Below are 19,495 nucleotides of genomic sequence, written 5' to 3'. Positions count from 1 at the left end.
GTTAAAGAGAGCTGTAATGCAGACTGGGTGTGCATGTTGGTTTTGATACAGTTAATCTCTTTTTTTTAAATGTATTTAGATGGCAAAAGATAAAAATGTTTTGATTTAAAGCTCGTGTTCTTCTTACACCCCCCCCAGCCCCTGCTTTTTGTGCAGTAGGTCCAACTCGAATTACAGAAAGGTTTTTTTTGTTATTTTGTTTTTACATTTGCACAATACCATCATCCATCAGCCTTCCTAGCTGTGCAGGGGGAGAAGCAGAGCTCCTTCCTTCACCCATCAAAATTGGAGGGGGGGGGGGGGATGCAAAGTGGATAGGGAGAGCAAGGGTCCTGGTGGTTTTTTTTTTCTCTTCTTTTTGTATACTTAATAAACTGTTTTTGTGTTCTGGAGTATCATCATGTGTCATTACCACAGCTCACACCGTGGTACAACGGCGCTGGTAGTGATTTATCTGTGATACACGGCTGTGCAGGGAGGAATGGGATGTGGTGCTGGGTGTCACCACTGCCCTCACAGCAGGCTATGGGGCGATGGGAAGAGGGTTGTGTGGAGGTGGTGGAGTCTTGTGCATCAACCAAATAGATCTGTCCATGGCACTCTGATTTTTGGCGAGCGGTGTCCAATCTCTAGGCTCATTTTACAGAACAAGGAGGGCAAGAAAGCTTAGAAAGGTGGAATACAGTTGCTTTGCTTGTTACTTTTATGTCTTATTTTTACTAAATATCATTCATTAGCTAATGTATGATAGCTGTAACAGTGTTTATGATCAGTATATGTTAGAAAAAGTTGATACAACTTCGTTGTGGCTTTATTAAAAAAAAAAAAAAAGAAAAAAAATCAATTCAGGATGCAGATCTCATGCAACTACCTGGCTGGCTGGCCAGGCTTTTATGCGCTTTTTGCTTATCTTGCATGTGATATAAAACAAATACCATCTATCATGCAATAACAACTTCCTTTCTCATTACAGTAAATGATAATGCTAATTAGCTTTCCTTGAAATCTGTTAATATTTTGTACCCTTGCATGAAACTACTGGGACTTACGTGTGCAACTTTGCCCATGCTGCATGCCTAGCCAGTGTGCCACAGGGTAAATCATTCAAATGAATTACCTTGATAAAATGATTTTTCTTGCCTTGCCCTTCCTTACGACTTTCCAAGACATACTGCCATGTGCAGCTGTGACAATGTATTGCAGGATCGATCCATCGAATGATTTTGAGGGAAAGTCAAAACTGCAAAACTGAAGGTCATTCAATAATCCATTGAGAAGGAGAGTTGTGGGGGCTTGGATGAGATTTCCTGCCGCTCAGGAATGCTCGTCATTCATTTAAAAGTTTTGTCAGCGAGACAAAAGCCTCTGTGTGGGTTTTTGGTGCCCCCTGGGAGGTGTGGAGCAAGGGCCAGGTCTCGGCTTGCAGGCGAAGGGTTCCTGGACCCCGCTTTGCAGCCCCATCAGCACTGGAAACGCAAGCAGCTCCACAAGCAGGACAGGGCTGTTTCTCATAAGCTAAATAAAACCTCACTTCAGCGCTGAACAAAGGTTGTGCTGAAAGGCCTCCTTTGTTGGCCGCTGCCTTGTGGCTGGAGGGAGGTGCGGAGGTGGGTGGCTGGGCTCTTGCAGGTGTCTTGGTTTTCGAGAAGTCCTTTTCCCCCTGAAAACAAACAAACAAACAAAACTGCTGTTAGTCTTTGCTACAAAGGCTTTTATGAGCGGGTTTTAACCGAGCTGCAGGGCTGGAAGCAAACCTCGGGGTGCAGCCGGGACATGGCCAGTCTTTATCCTGTTTTTGGGGCCACTGGAGACCCAGAAAGGCAGCTGTTACTGTTTTCCTGAAATGGTGGATCAGCATAAGAGCTGAGTGTGCTGCTGAGCTGGGTTCAGCAGCTTCATTGTAGGCGTAAGGGTGCTGGAAGAGAAAACTCTTTTTTGGTCTCAGAGCGATGCTGAATGCCACTACGAAATGCCAGGGAAGTTTTCTCATTTTATTTAGGGAGGGAAACGTCCTGAAACGGAGCTTGTGAGGTTAATCCTGCTGTAAGGTGAAGTGCCACAGGACACGCGTGCTGCAGGACTGGGCAGGCAGCGCCGGAGCGAGGCGTGTTGAGATCGGTTCGAACCGCCTTGTATTTACTTTGAGGTGGAAAACAAAATTTCCCAGAACGTCTTTTTATCCTGTCAGCCCTGGCTTTGAAAGTTGGGAAAAAATAGAGGTCGTAAGCTTGTTGTACCGGAGATAGGTTCTGCGGTGGTTCTGCGTTCTCAGTGCGATGTAGTGATGAGCACAAGGATGACTTTCTGGGTGCAAACCAGAAAGTTTCTGGTTCCCTGCTTCCTCTCCTCGCCCTCCTGTCAATTCTGCCCTGGCGAGATGGGTAGCAATGCATTGAAACTGGGGACGTTTTCCATGGTTTTTGTATGGGTTCCATTTTAACGTTGGGTTTCACCAAAGCGGCACAGATGGCTTTTTTTTTTTACTTGCTGGTATTATAATGAAAAAGTGATTTCCTGCTGGAAACCTAAACGATACTGAAATCTCAAACCTTATTTTGCTGTGGCTCCGTGCACTCAGAATGCTCTTCCTTCTAACAAAGTGATACGTTGTGGTTTCGAAGAGGAAAATGCTGCAGATATTTCACCCTTGCTAGAAGGTTCAAGAACCGAGTAAGCATTAGATCAAGCAAATGGGACTCCAAGAATGGTAGTTTTCAGCGTTTCTGTAGATAGGTTGTGCCCCAGTGACTGCAGAGCTAAATTTGCATGTATCTGAATAGTTCAAACTGTGCTTAAACGCCCGCTGTCTGTGGTTGAGCTTTATAACCTAACCTCTGGCTGCATTAGTAGCCTCTTGCCGTCCTTTTTGCTGTTCCCTGGGGGAATGCGGAAACATTAAAGACAAGAATCTGCATTTTTGAAACCCGTTAAATGCTCGTTTGATGGATGAGAGAGCAGCCTGGTGATATCCAGCAGTAGGTGCCTACCAGACCTCTGCGCGGAAGGTGTAGATGTTCACAGCTGGTGGTGACGTTGTGCAGGGATGGAGGGGACTGTGATGGTGGTTTTTGCCCGCCTGATCTGCTGTGGCAACCTGGGTGGAAACCAGGAGTGAAGAGAATGAGGAACAAATTTCGGATTGGATCTTTGTGGAGCAATTACCGTTCTGTCTGAGACCTGAATCTCTCCTGGCCTTGCAAGCTGGAAAGTCAAGATGGGAAGAAAATAATGAAGGAACTTGTGGCAGTGTTAGTGAGGAAAATTGTAAGCTTATGTTCTGGTCAACTAGCCTTGCTAGCAAAGAACTGCTACCTCCTAAAAATATATATACGTATATTGAATTACAGAAGGTGTTCAGGAAGTGTTTTAGAGGTTAAGGGCTTCTAGGAGAAAAATAGGCCCAGACACTTTATTCCCCCCATCCTCAAATCTGAAGGGTGCCATTTCCCATCCTCCAGCTAAATGAAAAATGGAAGCTTTATCTGACAAAGGAATTACAAAGTGCAGGAAAGTGCTTGTATCCCCCGTGAATGGAGCCAGTCTCTTAGACGCACAAATGCTTTGTAAAAGTTAGGTAATGCAGCTGTGATTCAGTTATCTCAAAAATAATCATTCAGTCACTTCGTGTTTAGGAAAATTCTCAATATCCTTCAGAACAGCAATTACAAACGCACACACTTTTTTTTTTTTTTTAATATATTTTTATATGTACGTATGCACACCCACGAGCTATAATTTTTAAAGGGTTCTCTTTCCCTTCCAATAAAAGCAGCACGTGGCTTGCTGCACTACCTCTCCTCCCCGGGTTCATTATGGTTTTTGTTCTGGGTGGGGCTGGCCAACAACCTGAGACAGCCCCAGCAGCAGCTGGCCGGCTGCCATGCAGCTGGGTGATCCCTGCGGATGCTTTCCTCTGCAGCTTTTAATGCTGCTGAAGACGAATCTGTAGGGTTAAGATAGCACAGGACTCCATTTAAGAGCGTAATTAAGAATAGTTTGCATGAAAGGCGTAGTATGCGGGCCGTAAACCCAACAATTAGAGCGGTCTTAAAGTTTTAGAAGCCCATAAAACGAGGGGAACTAAGGCTACTGCTGGATTTTTGGCTATTTTGTTTTTTTTAACTACGTGAAAGATGTGCGTTATCTAATCCTGGGGACAGTCAGTATCTTGCTAATAGAAACAAACCAAGTATTTTCACCTACCTCGTTACCATTCTTCCTGGAATAGCCGAATTGCCCAGCTGCCACCATAAAAGTGAAGGGGGCTGGCTTCAACGTGGCTGTTTTCGCTTCATGGTGCTCTGAACTAGCAAGGTGCCCGTGGGATCTGCAGATTGCTCCTGAGCTGGGTGGCGTGTGATGGCTTGCGAGTAGCCAGAGCCTTGGTGCATTCACATAAAGTTAAATCACAACGAAAATAAACAGCTTTCATGTGAAGGAAGCAAGGTCCGTATATGGACCTGAAGTATTTGAGGACCTCCCAGGCATTTATCAACGCTGGCATGAGGGGAAGGAGCACTGCCTATTCTAGGCTTATGGGTAGAAACTGCAGACACGATTTTGGCTTTAATGAAGCCTGGAAAATTCAACATGCAGCTTGTAAGTCCTCATACAGTGACTACACTAAGCCGTCAATCCCTAATAAGCCTTAACCTTCTGGTTTTTGGTGCTTTTCTGTTTGTTTGTTTTTCTTTCTTTTACTTTCCTAAGTCCCTTGGCATCAGCTAAGTGTTGGGAAACGTACATCTGTGGCTGGAGCCTGGTAGGAGCGGGTCCGGGCTCCCGGGTCAGCGCAGCGTCACTCATGACTTTTGATCCCGTAGGAAAGTGTGCCAAGGGATTATGTGAATGGAGCCAGAGCCGCTGCACTCTGCTTACCTTGCCAAAGGTGAACCCTTCTGCAGGACAAGGTCCTTTTCTAATAGGGGAGCAGAGGTCTTCTCGCCGTGGTGGGGGATGGAAACTAGCTTCCCTTGCTCGATGTATTTAAGGAGGTAGCTTTTCAAAATGGGAGGACTTCCGTTTATATGGTATTTTGGATGGGTGGGAGCGAGAGATGGTGAGCAATGAGGAACAGAGTAAAATTCAAGTATTCCTTCCATGTCAAAATCTAGTTCCTTCAAGTTCGTCCCCCACCATGTATTCTTGGAAAGCCAGCGAACGATTCTGCACCGTCAATACGTCCTCTCCCCGTTAAAGCAAATTACTCAATTGCTCTGTTTGGGTCCAAAAAATTGCCGTCCCAGCTTGTTTCCCCCTGGCCCTCTGTTATCACAAGAGCGTCTTGGCTGTAGGCAAACCGTGGTCCAAAACCTGGCCATCTTCCCACAAGCCTGATCGGGGTGCAGGAGGTGTCCCCAGCTGAGGATGTCAGGGACAGCCCAACCATGCTGGCTTCTGAAAAATGCCTCTCAAAAATATAATCGTCAGTTTGAGTTAACGAAGCACCCAGCTTTTCCCCTAATGGGTGTCACGCAGCTGTTGGGCACATGGGTGAAATTGGTGGCCTCGGCAGCAGAGGTTGTCACCGTATCAGTGTGGACAGGAAAATGAAAACCGGATGGTTCCGTGGCCCACCACAAGGTGGTTTTAATGGGGAGGGATGGTAGTCAGAGCACCTAAATTTTACGTGTAGGCGTCTGCTAGTGTGCTGAAATAACTCTGAGCCTAGAAATCACTGAGAGGTGATGGAAATGCAAATAATTGGTGGAAAATACAAAGTACCAAGTAACTGCTGATTTCTTGATTTTACTTTAAATGGATGATTTCTGAAGCAAAGTAACTGAAGACTGCGTTCCTTTTGGGATAGCCAAAGGCTCTGGCTGCTCCCCTAAAGCTGAGTGGTAAATCACACAGGAAGCTGTATTGCAGGCAGCAGTTTTCAAGCCTGGAAGGCGAAGCAGCAGTTTGAGTGGATGACTTCTGCAGGAGGATGGGGAGGAAGGTTGTATCTAGTGCTTCTGACCTCCGAAGAGAGGTTGAAATATAATGGGAATTCTCCAGAAGTGAAAGGAGCTACCGTAAAAACAGGACCAAAAAGGAGCCTTGGAGAACAGGAGATGGTTGAGACAAAAAGGCATAGTTGGCTTTCTTTGCTCTTTGTCCATATAGACCATATGGGAAGAATACACAGAAGAAGAGAACACAAATTACCCTGGACGGAAGCAGCTCAGTTTTTACAAAGTAGGAAATCAGATGAAGTATTTTGCTTAATTCTAAGTATCAGGAAGCCAAAGAGATCCAAGTTGCCGCAGGTAAAATGTAGAAATGGTTGTTCATTGGAAAATAAAAAGGTAACGAGATCCATTTACAGGCACGCTTGCCTCATTTCCTGCACCAGGAGGCTGCTCTGAGGACTCAGGGCAAAAAAGTTGTTAAAAACCTTGTTTCTCGGTTCTGGGAGTGCCTGGCATGTGCCAGCTGTGGTGCAGGTAGCATATCTGAGTGTGCTGAAAGGCTTTTTATCAGGCGGTGCAAAGTCCTCAGTGCAACAGGAGATGAAACCTAAGCACGAGAGGTTAACAGCCTTCATCACGTAGGTCCAACGAGAAGGTTGGAGTATCCATTAAAAAAAACGTTGGCGAAGGGGAAATTTCAGAAAAATTTGGAAATTTTTTCCAAATCTGTCCTACGCTAGGGGAGGGAATAGCTGGTCCCAGGCATGTCCACCTCCGTCCCTTGGTCTGTCCTCCAGATGGGTGTAAGACACTCTCTTCCAGCAGGAACCCAGCCGCAGCCTTGCACTTATTCATGCTTTCCTTCTGCATGAAGAATGCTGCTGCTGCCTTTAATTTTGGACCTGTTCTCTTGTCATGTTTTATGGGATGCTGCAAAAAATGTCAAGATACAGAGCTTTCCTAAAGGAGGAATTTCTTTCCCTAGGGATCCTCTTGGAGCCCCGTAAAGGTTGAGTTTTTTCCTTCTGATGAGCTCACTTGGAGGCCTGGAGATGGACAATTCCTCTGCAATTTTCTTTGTGGCCTTTTTCTTATCCATGTTAATGCTTCCCTGTTTTTCCCAGGTTTGAGTGCCTTGTGGTGCCTTTGTGGGCCTTGTTGGGTGTCTCGGTAGCTCTGCAACCAGCAGTGCCATGGTTGTGTGTGACTGACGTCCAGCCATGCTCTGGTGGCCTCCCCGTGAGGACTGATATCCCCATCGGACACTGGAGCAAAGAGCCTGTGGAAGGGGTGCAGGGGAGGCCTGTGGAAGCTGAGGCCCCCACTGAGGAGGATCTTGTGACCTTTCACAGCGGGCGCTTGCTTCCAGAATAGTTTTTTGCAAGGTTATGGTGTGCTGCCTTTGAAAGCCCCTCAGGGAGCTGGTGGAGCTGTTCTACGGACACGGTGTGGTCCTCATGGTCCTGATGATCTGGGCTAAGCTGGTTCCTGGCTCCTTTCTTTTGAGTTACCAGCTGGAGCCGCACTGTGTTTTTCCTGCAAGGCTGTCCAAGTTGTGGAGGAATTTGAGTGCCGTCTTCCAAACCCCAGCTCACTAACTTGAGTTCATGGGTTACGTGAGCTGTGTGGTCCTTCTGACACCATGAAGACCTGATACCCTAATGCATCCCACGGGGGTGTTGGCCTTAGGGTGCTGCGTGGCTTAGTCCCCATCCCCAATGACATGAGAGACAGGGCATCTGGGCCCATGGGTTGTTTGATACTGATATCATCTCCGTGTTGATCAACAGGGTCGTTCCCGGCTGTTTGGTGGGTCTCTTCCCTCCGGTGGCTTGAGCAGCCATGCCTTGCGGAGGTGGCCCTCCATCCTGGGCATACGCTCTGCAAACGCGCTGCGGCGGGAGGAGTGCTGTCTAAATACCGCCCTCGAGAAAAACACCCCGATGAGACTCTGTGATGCTCACAAAAGGTTTTGTTTTGTTTTGTTACCATTGCAGTGACAGCTATATTGTGCGAGTCAAAGCTGTGGTTATGACCCGAGATGACTCCAGTGGGGGATGGTTGCCACAAGAAGGAGGCGGTCTCAGTAGAGTTGGCGTCTGCAAGGTCACATACCCGGAGGGCAATGGAAGAAGTGGATTTCTAATCCATGGTGAAAGGCAGAAAGACAAACTGGTAATAGAACCTAATTCAACTTTTGTCTGTTCTTATAATGAGAATTATCCCAAATCTGATGCTATTGTATTCTTGTGCAAGTTTAAAAGAAATAAAAATAAAAAAGGCATGTGCAGATAGTGCCAGATCGGACAAAACAATCCCAGCCTCATCTAGAAGGTTACTGAATTGTTGTCTCTCGCTGTCTGGGCTGTCGTGCTGCCACCGGGAAGGAGCAGGTAAATTTTCGACACCCGTGTGCAAAGATCCCCCTCTGATCCCTTGAAAAAGGGCCTGTTTTTTCTCGACTCTAGCAGGGGTATGTGAGAAGTGAATTGAAGTGTAAAGAATCCATGAAGCCAGTCACATTGCACTGAGTAATGCAGCGCAAGCCTTTAAAAACGGCAATGAATTATTTATGCTGCGTGCTGCTCAAGGTTCGAACGAGCAGAGTGAGAATATGAAGACAAGTTGTCTCTTATGAATTGACGCACTCGGTTTCTTCTGGTAGCTGTTTATCTGAAAAAGAGGGCTTTTCTTTCCCGTACAAAGCAAATTAATAAAGCCACTTCCCTATTTGCAGAGTCTGTTTTGGATGTTATATTTTGTTACTGTGTTTTTATGTATTTGATTCTTCTGAAATCCTCTCCTGTTGAAGAGATGGGCTGGCTTAAAAATAGGCTCCCCACACAGGCTCAGGAAACAGAGTGCTTGGGCAAAAAAAAAAAAAAGGAAAAAAGTATCATTCAAGATGGAAATGATCTTGCTTTGAAAAGTTCTGGTGTTTTAAAGCTGTATAAAGTACAGCTTGTCTTTTGCATTGCTGTTTTGCTTGGGATGCTTTTTTGAAGTTATTTTTGAGCCATGCTTATGGTTTTGGGGGAGCGGGGGAAGACTTAGAAGCCATTCCTGTTCTCCTTGGGTATCTCCCTAGAAATGTTTTTTGGCACAGCAGTGTCCGGCTGGGGGTGAAGGAGGAAAAAAAGGTGGGGGAGCATAACAGGACCTCCTAAATCTGCTCCAGCAAGCAAGCACCTACTTAAACCCTAATAACAAGATGAATGTGTGATGGTTACGAGAACAATTAAAGTGTCTGGTGTTTATTAGTCATAATTTAGTAGGGAAGGATGTTCCCCAACCAGCGTAGCGCAAATCATGACTTGGCTTGCTTTTGGGGAGAGGAAAGCTCTGGTCGGGGCTGAAGCGGTGACAGCTCTGTCCTTCGCGTGGGAAAAGTGACTTTGCTCCTCTCTTGGGCTCGCGCCCTCCCAGGTGGTGCTGGAGTGCTTCGTGAAGAAGGACCTGGTGTACACCAAGGCGAACCCAACCTTCCACCACTGGAAAGTCGACAACAGGAAGTTTGGGCTCACTTTTCAAAGCCCCGCTGACGCTCGGGCCTTCGACAGAGGCGTGAGGAAAGCCATCGAGGACCTCATTGAAGGTACCGAGGCGCATGGAAACCTAGGGAAGAGGGTTCGCAGCAAGGAGATGGGAAGATGCGGGGGTTTAAAATCAGGCCTTGGGCTTGAAAGTCTCTCTGGCACTTCCAAGTGTAGTCCAGCACTATCCTGTGCCGAGCCAGCCCCAGCTCACTTCAGAGAGCTGTGTCTCCTAATCCTTTATGGAGGGAAGGGATTTAAGTCCGAATATTTTCCCATCCTATCTGGCCTGGTCTGTCAAGATTTCACCCGTTAATTATTATCTGGTCTGTTATTAATGCTTTTTCGATAGGCTTGGGTTTCGTGCTTGGGATGACAGCAACAGCCCAGGCTTGTCTTTATGTGCAGCCGAATTTAGTTTTACTAAGTCTTTGTTAAATCATAGGATGAATTCCTGCACGGAGCTGAATAAAAACTGTTTTGTTTTTGCAGTAATTAGTTTTGTCTGTCTCCGCTTGGTTCAATGGTCGCTCTTGAAGACTTTGTTGTGTTGTTGTGTTTTTTTTTTTTAGTTCTGTAAAAAAATGCATTTGAATTGCCCATGCTTTGAAGTTGTCATAAATTCTTCCTTTTCACATCTCATTGCAATCAGTCATAATACAGCTATAATTCAATACTACTTTCCTTTATTTTATTTTAATGAAAATGAATTCATTATGGGTTCTTTGCTTGGTTTTAGCCATGCCACTTTATGTAGGACTCAGTGCTCTAAAGCCTTTCTCCTTCTCACCCCGTGTGACCAGAGCAGTGTTGTATCCAGCTGGTTTTGGTGAATTGTGTTTTGAGGACGTTAGCTCCCTAAGACAGCTTCAGCTTTTGGATGCCCTGTCCTTGCTTTAACATGGAAGCGATAGCCAGGAAAGTGCCACAGGGGAGAAAATATTCGTCTCACCGGTTTGAGGAAGGATCTTCTCAACTAGTTGTTCATTTGCTTTTTCCTGTGCCGTTTACCTGAACGAGTCACGGTTAGACCCCCTGCTTCCTTCTTGCTTGCTAAAACTGGGAAGCGTTTTGAGTCATAAAAGCGATGTTTTATCTTTGTGGCACAGGACCATGCAAAGTTATAGCTCAGTTGTATTGAGTGGTATTTTAGAGGTGCTGCTGTGGGGCAGATCCTACGCGGCTCTTTCTAATCCATTTTACAGTGGAAGTATTTAAGATCAAGTTCTGCTGTATCTCAGATACTTCAAAATCAGCAAATCTATATTTATCGCATTAACAGCACAGGCTGATCCTTATGAATGTGCTCCTACTTAACTTCCAAATAAGGCTTTCTGAATGAAAAACAATCACTGGCACGTGCACACACAGTGTCAGGCCTTGGGTTTCACTTAGCATTCAGTTTTTGTTCACTTCATCGAATTTAGCAGGTAATACTAAGCACAACAAACTGTGCATCTGAAGCTTCATTTTATTAAGTCACTGCTTTAACTGGTAGGTTATTTCATGTAGCATCAGAAGTATCTGAGTTTTCTGCACAAGTACAGTAATCCTGGGCAGCTCTGTTAGAGGGAGTCTGGACTTTTTTTAATTTTTTTTATTTTTTACTTTTAAAGCTAATATAGCAAACGGCATGAATGTTTTCACATTACTTAGTGTTTTAAGTGGGCTTTCACACTTAGCTCTGCACATCTTCGTGATTACGCAACTGAACGCAGCCGGGGCTGGTGCGGTTTAGCATTATATAAAGCACGTTATTTCAGAAAAATTTCCAGAGCGAAGGTGGTACCAAGCATTTAACTATTTCGCTTAGGGATGTGACATGGCTCTAACTCAAACGAAGCAGTTTCTCTGGGGGTACCCGTGGGGTGTGGGAAGAGGTCAGAGGGAGGGTTTTTAAATTAAATTTCCCATTTTCCAAGCAGTTGCTAGTATTTTAGTCTTGTTCATGGTTTTGTCTATTTCAGCTCCTTTCATGTTGCTTACATGGAGAAAGATGCCTCTCTGACAAATAGCAAATAGCACAGAAGACCTTTACAGTATTTAATAACTTCCTAAATTACCAGGGGAAAAAAAAAAAAAAAATCTAACTCTTCCCTTTCCAAGTGAGGTTTGTTTTTCAATAAAAAGTGATTTCCCCCCTCCAGTTTTAAGGAATAGATGAAGAATAACTCATGTATGGTTTCTTGACAGCTGAGGGTCTGGCTGTGAGCACTACTTAGTATGTGGCTTTACCATTCAGAAATGAAAGCCTTCTGTAATTGGAAATGCTAAATGCTATTTTTAACATATCTAATTAGCATTGGCAGCCATGCAGTTACATGTCAAGAAACACTTTCAGATTCTACCTTTCCAACACAGCTAGCAGCAGGTGTTTTTTCTTCCTTAATTTAAGCCACTCTTTTACATATATCCAACATGTAAAGTTGTTAGCCTCCAAATGTTCACCAGCCTAATAATAATGAGGAAAAAAAAATGCCTAGAAATTTCATGTTTTTAAATAAAATGTTTCTTTCCAGGGTCTACTACTTCCTCGTCAACGCTTCACAACGAGGCCGAGGTCGGTGACGATGATGTCTTCACAGTAAGTTCATCTCCCTTGAGGTCATTCTCCTTTATGCTCTGGTTTTGCATGGTCAGGTTTAAAAGTTAGCGTGGTTTTTTTTCTTTTTCATTTTATTACCTGGGATTGGTTTCCGGCCTTAATCATGTTTGGTCAGTGGGTGTGTTTTATTTGATGCAAGTATATGCCCTGCAGAAGGTAAACTTTTGCAAAAGCATTTGCTTTCTGTTGGGCTCCCATTGCCACGTGAAAACCGTGACAGAGCAGAGCAGATGTTGTCAGGGATGAAAGTGAGCAAATAATTCCTCTCCACTTTAATATGGCTTGGTCTGAGTGGTGTGTGCAACTCTTTATATCTCTCTGTCTGTCCTTAACCTTCCCACAAACTACTACTACTAGGTGGCCAGCTCTCAGGTGCGCAGTCAAGGAAATTAAATTCTGAAAAGTTAACTTTGCTATTGGGAACAAAAGCCAACTTTGAAGGTGTCTTGCAAGTACGTGAAGGTAGAAAGTTCAAGCAAGCGTTTTTCAGCTGGAGAAAGGCACGGTGACGTGCGATCTACCTAACCAGCGGTGGCTTAAGTAGGAGTGAGTTGCTTGTATTTAATTTGTGGTAACGTCTAAAATGCGTTCTGGAGCTTTTATGAAACAGAAGAAGCTTCCATCCCTGCTGCACTCGCATGCTGTAAAAGAGGGGGGAAAAAAACAAAAACCAGTGAATACGTCGGATGAAATTGTAATCCGATCACGGATATTCCATGGGCCAAAAAAAAAAAAAAAAAAGACACTCACAATGAATACTTTGTTTTATTGCACTTATTTGCCCGGCTCCGCTCGCAAACCCTCGGGCGCACGTGTGCGTGCCTTCGTTACGTGATAAATGCCCTCGTTGTCCCGCGGCGCAGGTGGGGACGGGTCGCAAGGTGGGATGTGTGGCCACAGGCGATTCCTCGCTCAGAAAAACATCTTCTGGACCGTTCCTTGCATCTGGAGGGCAAACAGGGAGGAGCTGAGGATGGGGAGACAGACGTGCTGCCAAGCCGTTCGGAAACGGCTGCAGGCAAGCATCCCGAAGTCGAAAGGTGGTGGTTTGTTTCTTTTTTTTTTTTTAGGGCGACTTTGGCCGGTGTGGGACCAGGTTTCCTGCCGTGCTTTGACCCGATGGCTGGCACGTTGTCCGCGCCTGTCCTTTTGTCACGACTCGGGGAGACAAACAACAGCAGGCAGGGTTAAAAGGTGACTTCCTGCGCTCCGCAGCAAAACCATCATTAGCAGCTGCTTCCCAGCTACCTGCCAGGGGTGATTTATAGGCACAGAGCAGGGGGAGGCCCCGCTGGAGCCAGGGCGGTTTACCGATTTGTGCTGTTTTGTCCCAAAAGTGGCTGGAGTCCACAGGCGAGCAGTGCTCTGCCGGGCTGGACGTTGTTCTGGAACCGTGTGCGGCTCTTGTGTGGTCATCGGGGTGGGGCTGATCGCCAAAATGTGCCTTACATGGGCATCCATGGGCCAGCTCTCGCTGGGTTAGGCACAGAGATATTCTGTGTTAAAGCAACGAAAAGTAGCCTACAGAAATAGCAAAGGTCATGTTTTTTGTTTTTACTAAAACCCAGCCGGTTGACATGTAGGGACCTGGGAGTGCTCCTGTATTTCTCCTCATGCTCCATCTTGTGCTGATTTTTAAACTCTTAGGGTGCTTCTAACCAGGAGGAGAACTGTCGCCTTTCAGTACGCTCTGCCTTACACCAGGAAAGCTGGACAGACCGTGCAGTGGCTGCATCAGAACAGCTCAAACCCCTCCTGTATTCAACCAAAACGCAGAGAGGTGTTACCCTCTCCTTGACCCCAGCGAGGTGTCAGATCGCCCCCCGCAGCGCCGATATTTATGGGAAGGATGCTCGGTGGCGAGGGAGGAACAAGCTGCTTGATAGCATCCGCATGCAAGTCGGCACCCGGCTGGGGTCCACGGGGACCTTCACACCTCGGCTTCTGCTGGGGTTTTGTGCACGTTTTGGCACATTGGGTGGGCTGCAGCATAGCAGGAGGACATCACTGATGGTGGTAGCTCATGGGGTGCTGCTGGTCGAGCTGTCACAGGGATGGGTGTGTTGTACCCCAAAAATCAGGCTTTTTGCCCAGTATCCCTTCCCTGTTTTCTTGGGTTGAAGTTTCTCCTTTCACTGCTGTCTTTAAGCTATTTGAAGTCCTTGAATTCCCATTTACCTGCAAATCCTGGTAGGTGATGGTGGAGCCTGAGATCTGCGTAAGCCTGAAATAAAACACTAAAGTGTAGAGAGTTTTTAGACTGGAAGAAATTAATGTGTAGTGGGTTTTTTGTTTTTTTTTTTTTTTTTCTTACTGTTTTCGTTAGTTTATTTTAACCTTTCTGTTCCATTCTTTCTTTCAACTTCTTCTGGACTTGTGTCTCACAGTCCATTTGGTCATCCTTGCACACACAGCTTTATTACAACTCTCCTGTAAACTCTTTTTCCCCAGCCACAGCAATAGATTTTTAGGGCTTGGTTTCTTGCTCTGTTTTAAAGAGAAAGTACATTTGTTCTTTTTATTTCCTAAGGTAGTTATTAAAATCTTCACAGTCCTCCCCCTCTCCCACACATGCATGAATAAACTTAACTGCGTGTGGCAGAATTTTCAAAAGCATCTGCATGATTGAGTCATTTAAGCAGTCATTTACGCGTCTCTGAAAATCCCAGCCGTCGCCACTGCACTGCTGCCTCAAAGACTTGCTCCAAGGTCCTTCCTCTCCTTGAAGTCGTTTCAGTCACTTCGACCACAGCCGTCCAAGACTTCCAGTTGCTTGCTCTGCTTTGCAGATTGCTGCACATCTCCATCAGCATTTGCACCAATGCATCAGCTTAAAAAGAAAAATCAAATCCTCATTACGCATGAGTACTGCTGGTTATTGATTGAAGCAAGGGGGTTGTGCTTTTACCTTATTAGCTTCAGTGCTGCTCCATGGGATGATGACTTCTCACATTTTTTGTGCGTGTAACTCGTATGGCATCCGTCTCGGTGGCTTGCCAGCCAGCACGTGAGCCCGCCAGGGATCCCATAGGTTATTTGCCCTGAGGATGGGAAGGCTTGCCCTGGTGGTGGGGCTCTCCATCAGGCTGTGATCTTGTGGGGGTTAACAGAGGATTGTTTTCTTGTACCAGAAGTTTTGTGTTTTTTTTTTTTTTTTTTGAAGAGGGGTGAATTACCTGCAGCTGTGGCTCGGGAAGCGTCGCTGGGGTCGGTAGCCTTATTCCCTCTGGTGCCTATAGCTTGCCGTGCCAGCTTGGCTGATAAAAGAACTCGGGCGGCAGTACCCTGCCCCATCCCTATGGCATGTGTGCTCCCTGGCCGTTGTTCTGAAGCCTGGATTGTATCTTTAAAAACAGGACTCTGCCATCTAGTAAGTTTGCTGCGCTTTAGACCTGTAGCAGCTAGATAAACCAATTCAGACCTCTGTTCTGAAAGCCATACCTCGTAAAGCAGAAAGCAAAAGTATCTAGAAATAAATGTCACTGACTTCAGGGGAAAAAATGCTTATTTCTGAAATGAAATCTCCATTTAGAAGTTTTAACAATATGTAGTTGTGTTTCTTTAATTCCAGATCCTCAGTAGAGCCCATAAATGTTTTCCATATGTTAGCAAATAAATTTCTCCTGTCTTGTACATTATAAATCGTCCTCTCAAGAGATGCAATCTGAGTAAGACTAGCCATCCGTTCTGTCTCCGTTGGGGGAAACATTGTCTTTGCAGTGGTCTGAGAGTGTTGTTTGTCTTCATCCATCTAGTTTGCATCTTCAGGCTTCTTTAATTAACAGTCACTTCAGAAGTACCTATTAATAAGGTCCAAATACATTCTGTAGCTCTTCAGCCACAGAATTTGCCATATAATTGAGTTCTTGTGCAGAATTTTTCCTTAACCTACACTTTTACTTTCAATTACAGATAATAATCCCACATGACCATGAAGTGAAAAATGTGAATTGAGTCCAAGGAAAGAAAGGTCAATGTCTTCCAGAGTCTGCAGAGTGCCTGAAATGGTCTCTTTTAGCAACCCACCCGAAAAGCAGAGATGTTCATTCTGAAACCTTATGACCAGTTCAGCTGAAATGCTGCTCATGTGTTTTTCAGATAAATCCGCAGCCTTGTGCCTGCTTTAGTGCTAAAGACAAGACACCCACTGGCAGGAGGAGCAATGGCTCCCATGTCTGTTCTGCTTTGTGAACCTAAAAATGACTGCAGTCCTCTTTTGGCTTAATGGGAACGGGAGGGAGAAAACAAAGAAAACCAACCTTACTAAGTCTGACATTCATTTTGCAATGATAGCTGTTTCGTGTAATTAATAATTTTAAAAATACATGTTTTTTTTGTTGAAAATGAGACTGACAAAATTTTGCAGATAGAGGAGTGTGGCTAAGCTACAGGTTTGGGTTTGTGGATGTATAGACACAGTCCACTGCTTCTCTTGCAGACTTTATGGGGTCCTGGCTAAAAGCTTTCTTGCCTCTGTTCCTCAGCTACAAGACAGGGAAAATACTCTTCTCCTTTGCTAGGGTGACGTGAACAGATCTTGCTGCCAGCAAGGCCGCCCCAGGTTTTCTCTCTGCATTTCACTGCTGTGGGTAACCAGGATCCTGCTGCTGTGCTTCTCACCCACGATCTCCAGACTCTCATTTTCCCCATGGGGCTGCGTGCTTGGAGGGATCCTGCACCCCTCGTGCCCTTTTCTCAGCACGAAGACATACTGGTCCTGTGCTTGGGGACGTTAGGGCCAGGAAGCTTGTCCTGTGGCGTGGATGCTGCTAGCAGTCATCGAAGGGACGGCGGCAGCCGAGCGGGTCGTGGCAGCTGTTAACGTTACAGCCCTCTTTGCATCTCTTCTGGTTTCATAATTAAAAAAACAGATTTCTCCCTGCTGCCTTTCCATGAAACCTTTTCCCTACTTTCATCTCCCATGTGGGCCTCAAGTGTGTTACAGCCTCACTATTAAAATTTATAAGATTTATGTTAGTTAGATAAACACTAAATCTAACTTTTCTTGCTGGCTTGGTCGTTCCACGTTCAGATGGTTCTTTTAAAGAACCACTGTATCTCTTTTTCTTTAAAGTAGATATGTAGAGACCCAGCCCAATTGCTTTGGATGACTATACTTGTAAATTCTTGTGAGCTCTGTGTAAGGCTGGAGCATCCTTCATCCCACCCCTCTGTGGAAAATGATGTTGCTGAGCACAGAGAAGCACCGAGTTGCAAGATTTATTCCTCTCATGAGTTGCGTTCGGGGAATGAGGAGCAGCAAGAGCCTGCAGTTTCCTTGTCCTTAAGGCTAAGATATGGTAACAGAAGGGAAAAGCTTCTTTTGGAGGAGCAGAGCTTGGTACGGGGGTGGTGGGGTGCGGTGCTTAGGTTGTCACTGCGAGCAAATCCGCCTTGTTTGTTCTGTAAGGCTGAGCAGAGCAATTAGGGACCCGTCACAGCAGTAGGGCTGGGTGGCATTACCTGTGTTATTCTTCCTGCTCAGCGATGCACGGACGGCAGAAGGGTTCACTGCTCCTACCCACATCCTCTGATGTCTGGATTTGGGGCTGGTGTTGTAAACCACAGCTATTCTAATCCAGATTAAAAAAGAAATACTTGCCAAGAAGAGAGAAATTTACACACAGATACCAGCAGGCTCGAATATATATATTAAAATACATATTAAAAAATAAATCTTCACTGGCTTAAATGAAGAGAAATGAACTGGACTCAGACTCCTGCTGTTTTTCATATCTGGGTGCCTCAAGCTGTGTGCAGCACTCTGCACATCACAGTCCTGCACGTGCACAGACAGCGTAACACCAAGGCAGTCACCATTTATCACATCTGAGCACAGCTTGCATTCTTCTTGCTTTTGCCCTGTGAAGTCTGTCTCAATTTCTTCCAGCAGACCCACTGCCAAGGTAGTTGCGGAGTCTGAAGTTATTGGTTTATCTGCAGCTCTTTCTTTTTTTCTTCCTCCCTTTAATTGCCAGGGTATTTCAGCTTCTCCATGGAGGCGGTTCTGTGCTGGGGGTCAGGAGACCGCACTGAAATAGTGAAAAAGTCCTGGATTCCAAACCATTTTAAAACTAGATTCTTTTATGCTTTTCTTCTGCCTTTCTTCAGGTTGACTTTGCCTGTAATGAATTTCTGTCAGTCAATGGGGACAGACAACGACACTTGAAGAGGTTTTTCAGTAGGGAAAATCAAGTGGAAAGTTTTTTCTCTGGTGCCATAGCCAGAGGTTTTCATAGCAGTGTGCTTCCTTCCCCCTTTCCTCCAGGACCTCCTATTTCTTCTAAGTGACACTGGAAATTAACACATTTATTTCTTATTCTTACTATAAATACAAGCAAGTTTTACTTACGACAGTAATCCTATACGATTGTCCCTGAGACAGAGGTGTCACCAGGAATGGCAGCTGCTGTTTTGTTCAGTCCTTCAAAACCGTACGGTAATTACTGTCTTCTCCCTATAGGTTGTCCTTGTTTGCTCATAGCCTGTCTTGTGGGCAGAAGGAAATACAAAAATTGCTGCGGCGTGGAAGTTCTGGAGATAGGCTTTACATGAAATCTGTTTATTCTTACGTAAATTGCAGATTCATGATATGAAAATGAAGAGCTAAGGTGAGCTGATGGGAGAGATAACCGTGGCGTAGATTTGAAACCTTGCTTTCTTTCAAAGAAAGGAGGGGGAAATAGAGGTCTTGCACAATTTATGCGTTGCTTTATTGCATTTATTGTATTACTTCTTGCTTTCAGGTCAGTCTCAGGTGGGTAAACCAGGCTTTTGTTGCTAGAGATGGGTTACCAAATGCGCCGAACTTCAGTTTAAGGCTTTAAAAAATTAATGTTTTGTTTTGTTCATTTGTTTTTGTTTTTGTTTTGATTAAACAATCTGCATCAGCCTGGTTGTTTTACCACACACAGCCTTCAAATGACCAAGTCCTTTGCATTACCTGTCTCTTTAGCAGCCTGGACGAGGGAAGCAGTCCTTTGTGGTGAATAGCAGCCTGCTCGGAGCCCATAGCATTTGGGGTGTGTATGTATGAAGACAGGCGAGGAGCATCTGTTGTTCAGGAACAAATTATTAAGCAGATAATATCCATATTGAGCTCTCCTGAGCCTTGCTGTCGTGTAGTTTTTATGTAGCTAATTATAGCGGTGATGTGGATGTGTCAAACTGCTTTGCTGAGGGTAAGCAATTTCTCTTGTCGCAATTCTTTCTCTAAAGACTGTTTTTATAGTGTGTTTTCTGGCTCTGTACCGTTCCCACATCCAAACACAGTTGGGCCTGCAGTGGGATTGGGATATATCCTGCAGGAAGCTGAAATCTGATCTTCTGCTACGATGGAAGTTTCCTTATAGCTGCATCTTGCCAGAACTTGTAAGTGGTGTACTTTGTGCACCAGTTAGGGATCGGTTGTTGGTTAGCTTGCCCCTTTTCCTTTGCTCCAGCAGTTCAAAGGAGATTTT

The 19,495-nt window shown here is 45.3% G+C and overlaps 1 protein-coding gene and 1 long non-coding RNA gene across 5 annotated transcripts in view; one reads left to right on the top strand and one right to left on the bottom strand.

Annotated features, from left to right (window-relative positions):
- The window catches only part of SPRED2 (sprouty related EVH1 domain containing 2), a 60,537-nt gene that overhangs the window by 26,122 nt on the left and 14,920 nt on the right, over window positions 1–19,495 (top strand). For all 3 annotated transcript variants that reach the window (XM_066995327.1, XM_066995326.1, XM_013194856.3), the window contains exons 2-4: window positions 7,895–8,072; window positions 9,324–9,492; window positions 11,950–12,014. In XM_066995327.1, the coding sequence (XP_066851428.1) occupies window positions 7,895–8,072; window positions 9,324–9,492; window positions 11,950–12,014 (412 nt within the window). The remainder of the gene's footprint in view (window positions 1–7,894; window positions 8,073–9,323; window positions 9,493–11,949; window positions 12,015–19,495) is intronic.
- Window positions 12,539–13,795, bottom strand: LOC106044686 (uncharacterized). Of its 2 annotated transcripts, XR_001212400.3 has the most exons (3): window positions 13,347–13,465; window positions 12,786–12,980; window positions 12,539–12,676 (listed from the first exon to the last, which is right to left on the bottom strand). It is a non-coding gene; the product is annotated as an uncharacterized lncRNA (long non-coding RNA). The 2 variants fall into 2 exon arrangements; XR_001212401.3 differs by lacking the exon at window positions 12,539–12,676 and having other exon boundaries at window positions 12,782–12,980; window positions 13,347–13,795.

Source organism: Anser cygnoides, chromosome 3, assembly GCF_040182565.1.
Source record: "Anser cygnoides isolate HZ-2024a breed goose chromosome 3, Taihu_goose_T2T_genome, whole genome shotgun sequence".
Classification (NCBI taxonomy): Eukaryota; Metazoa; Chordata; class Aves; order Anseriformes; family Anatidae; genus Anser; species Anser cygnoides.
This window is presented reverse-complemented; position numbering and strand designations above follow the sequence as displayed.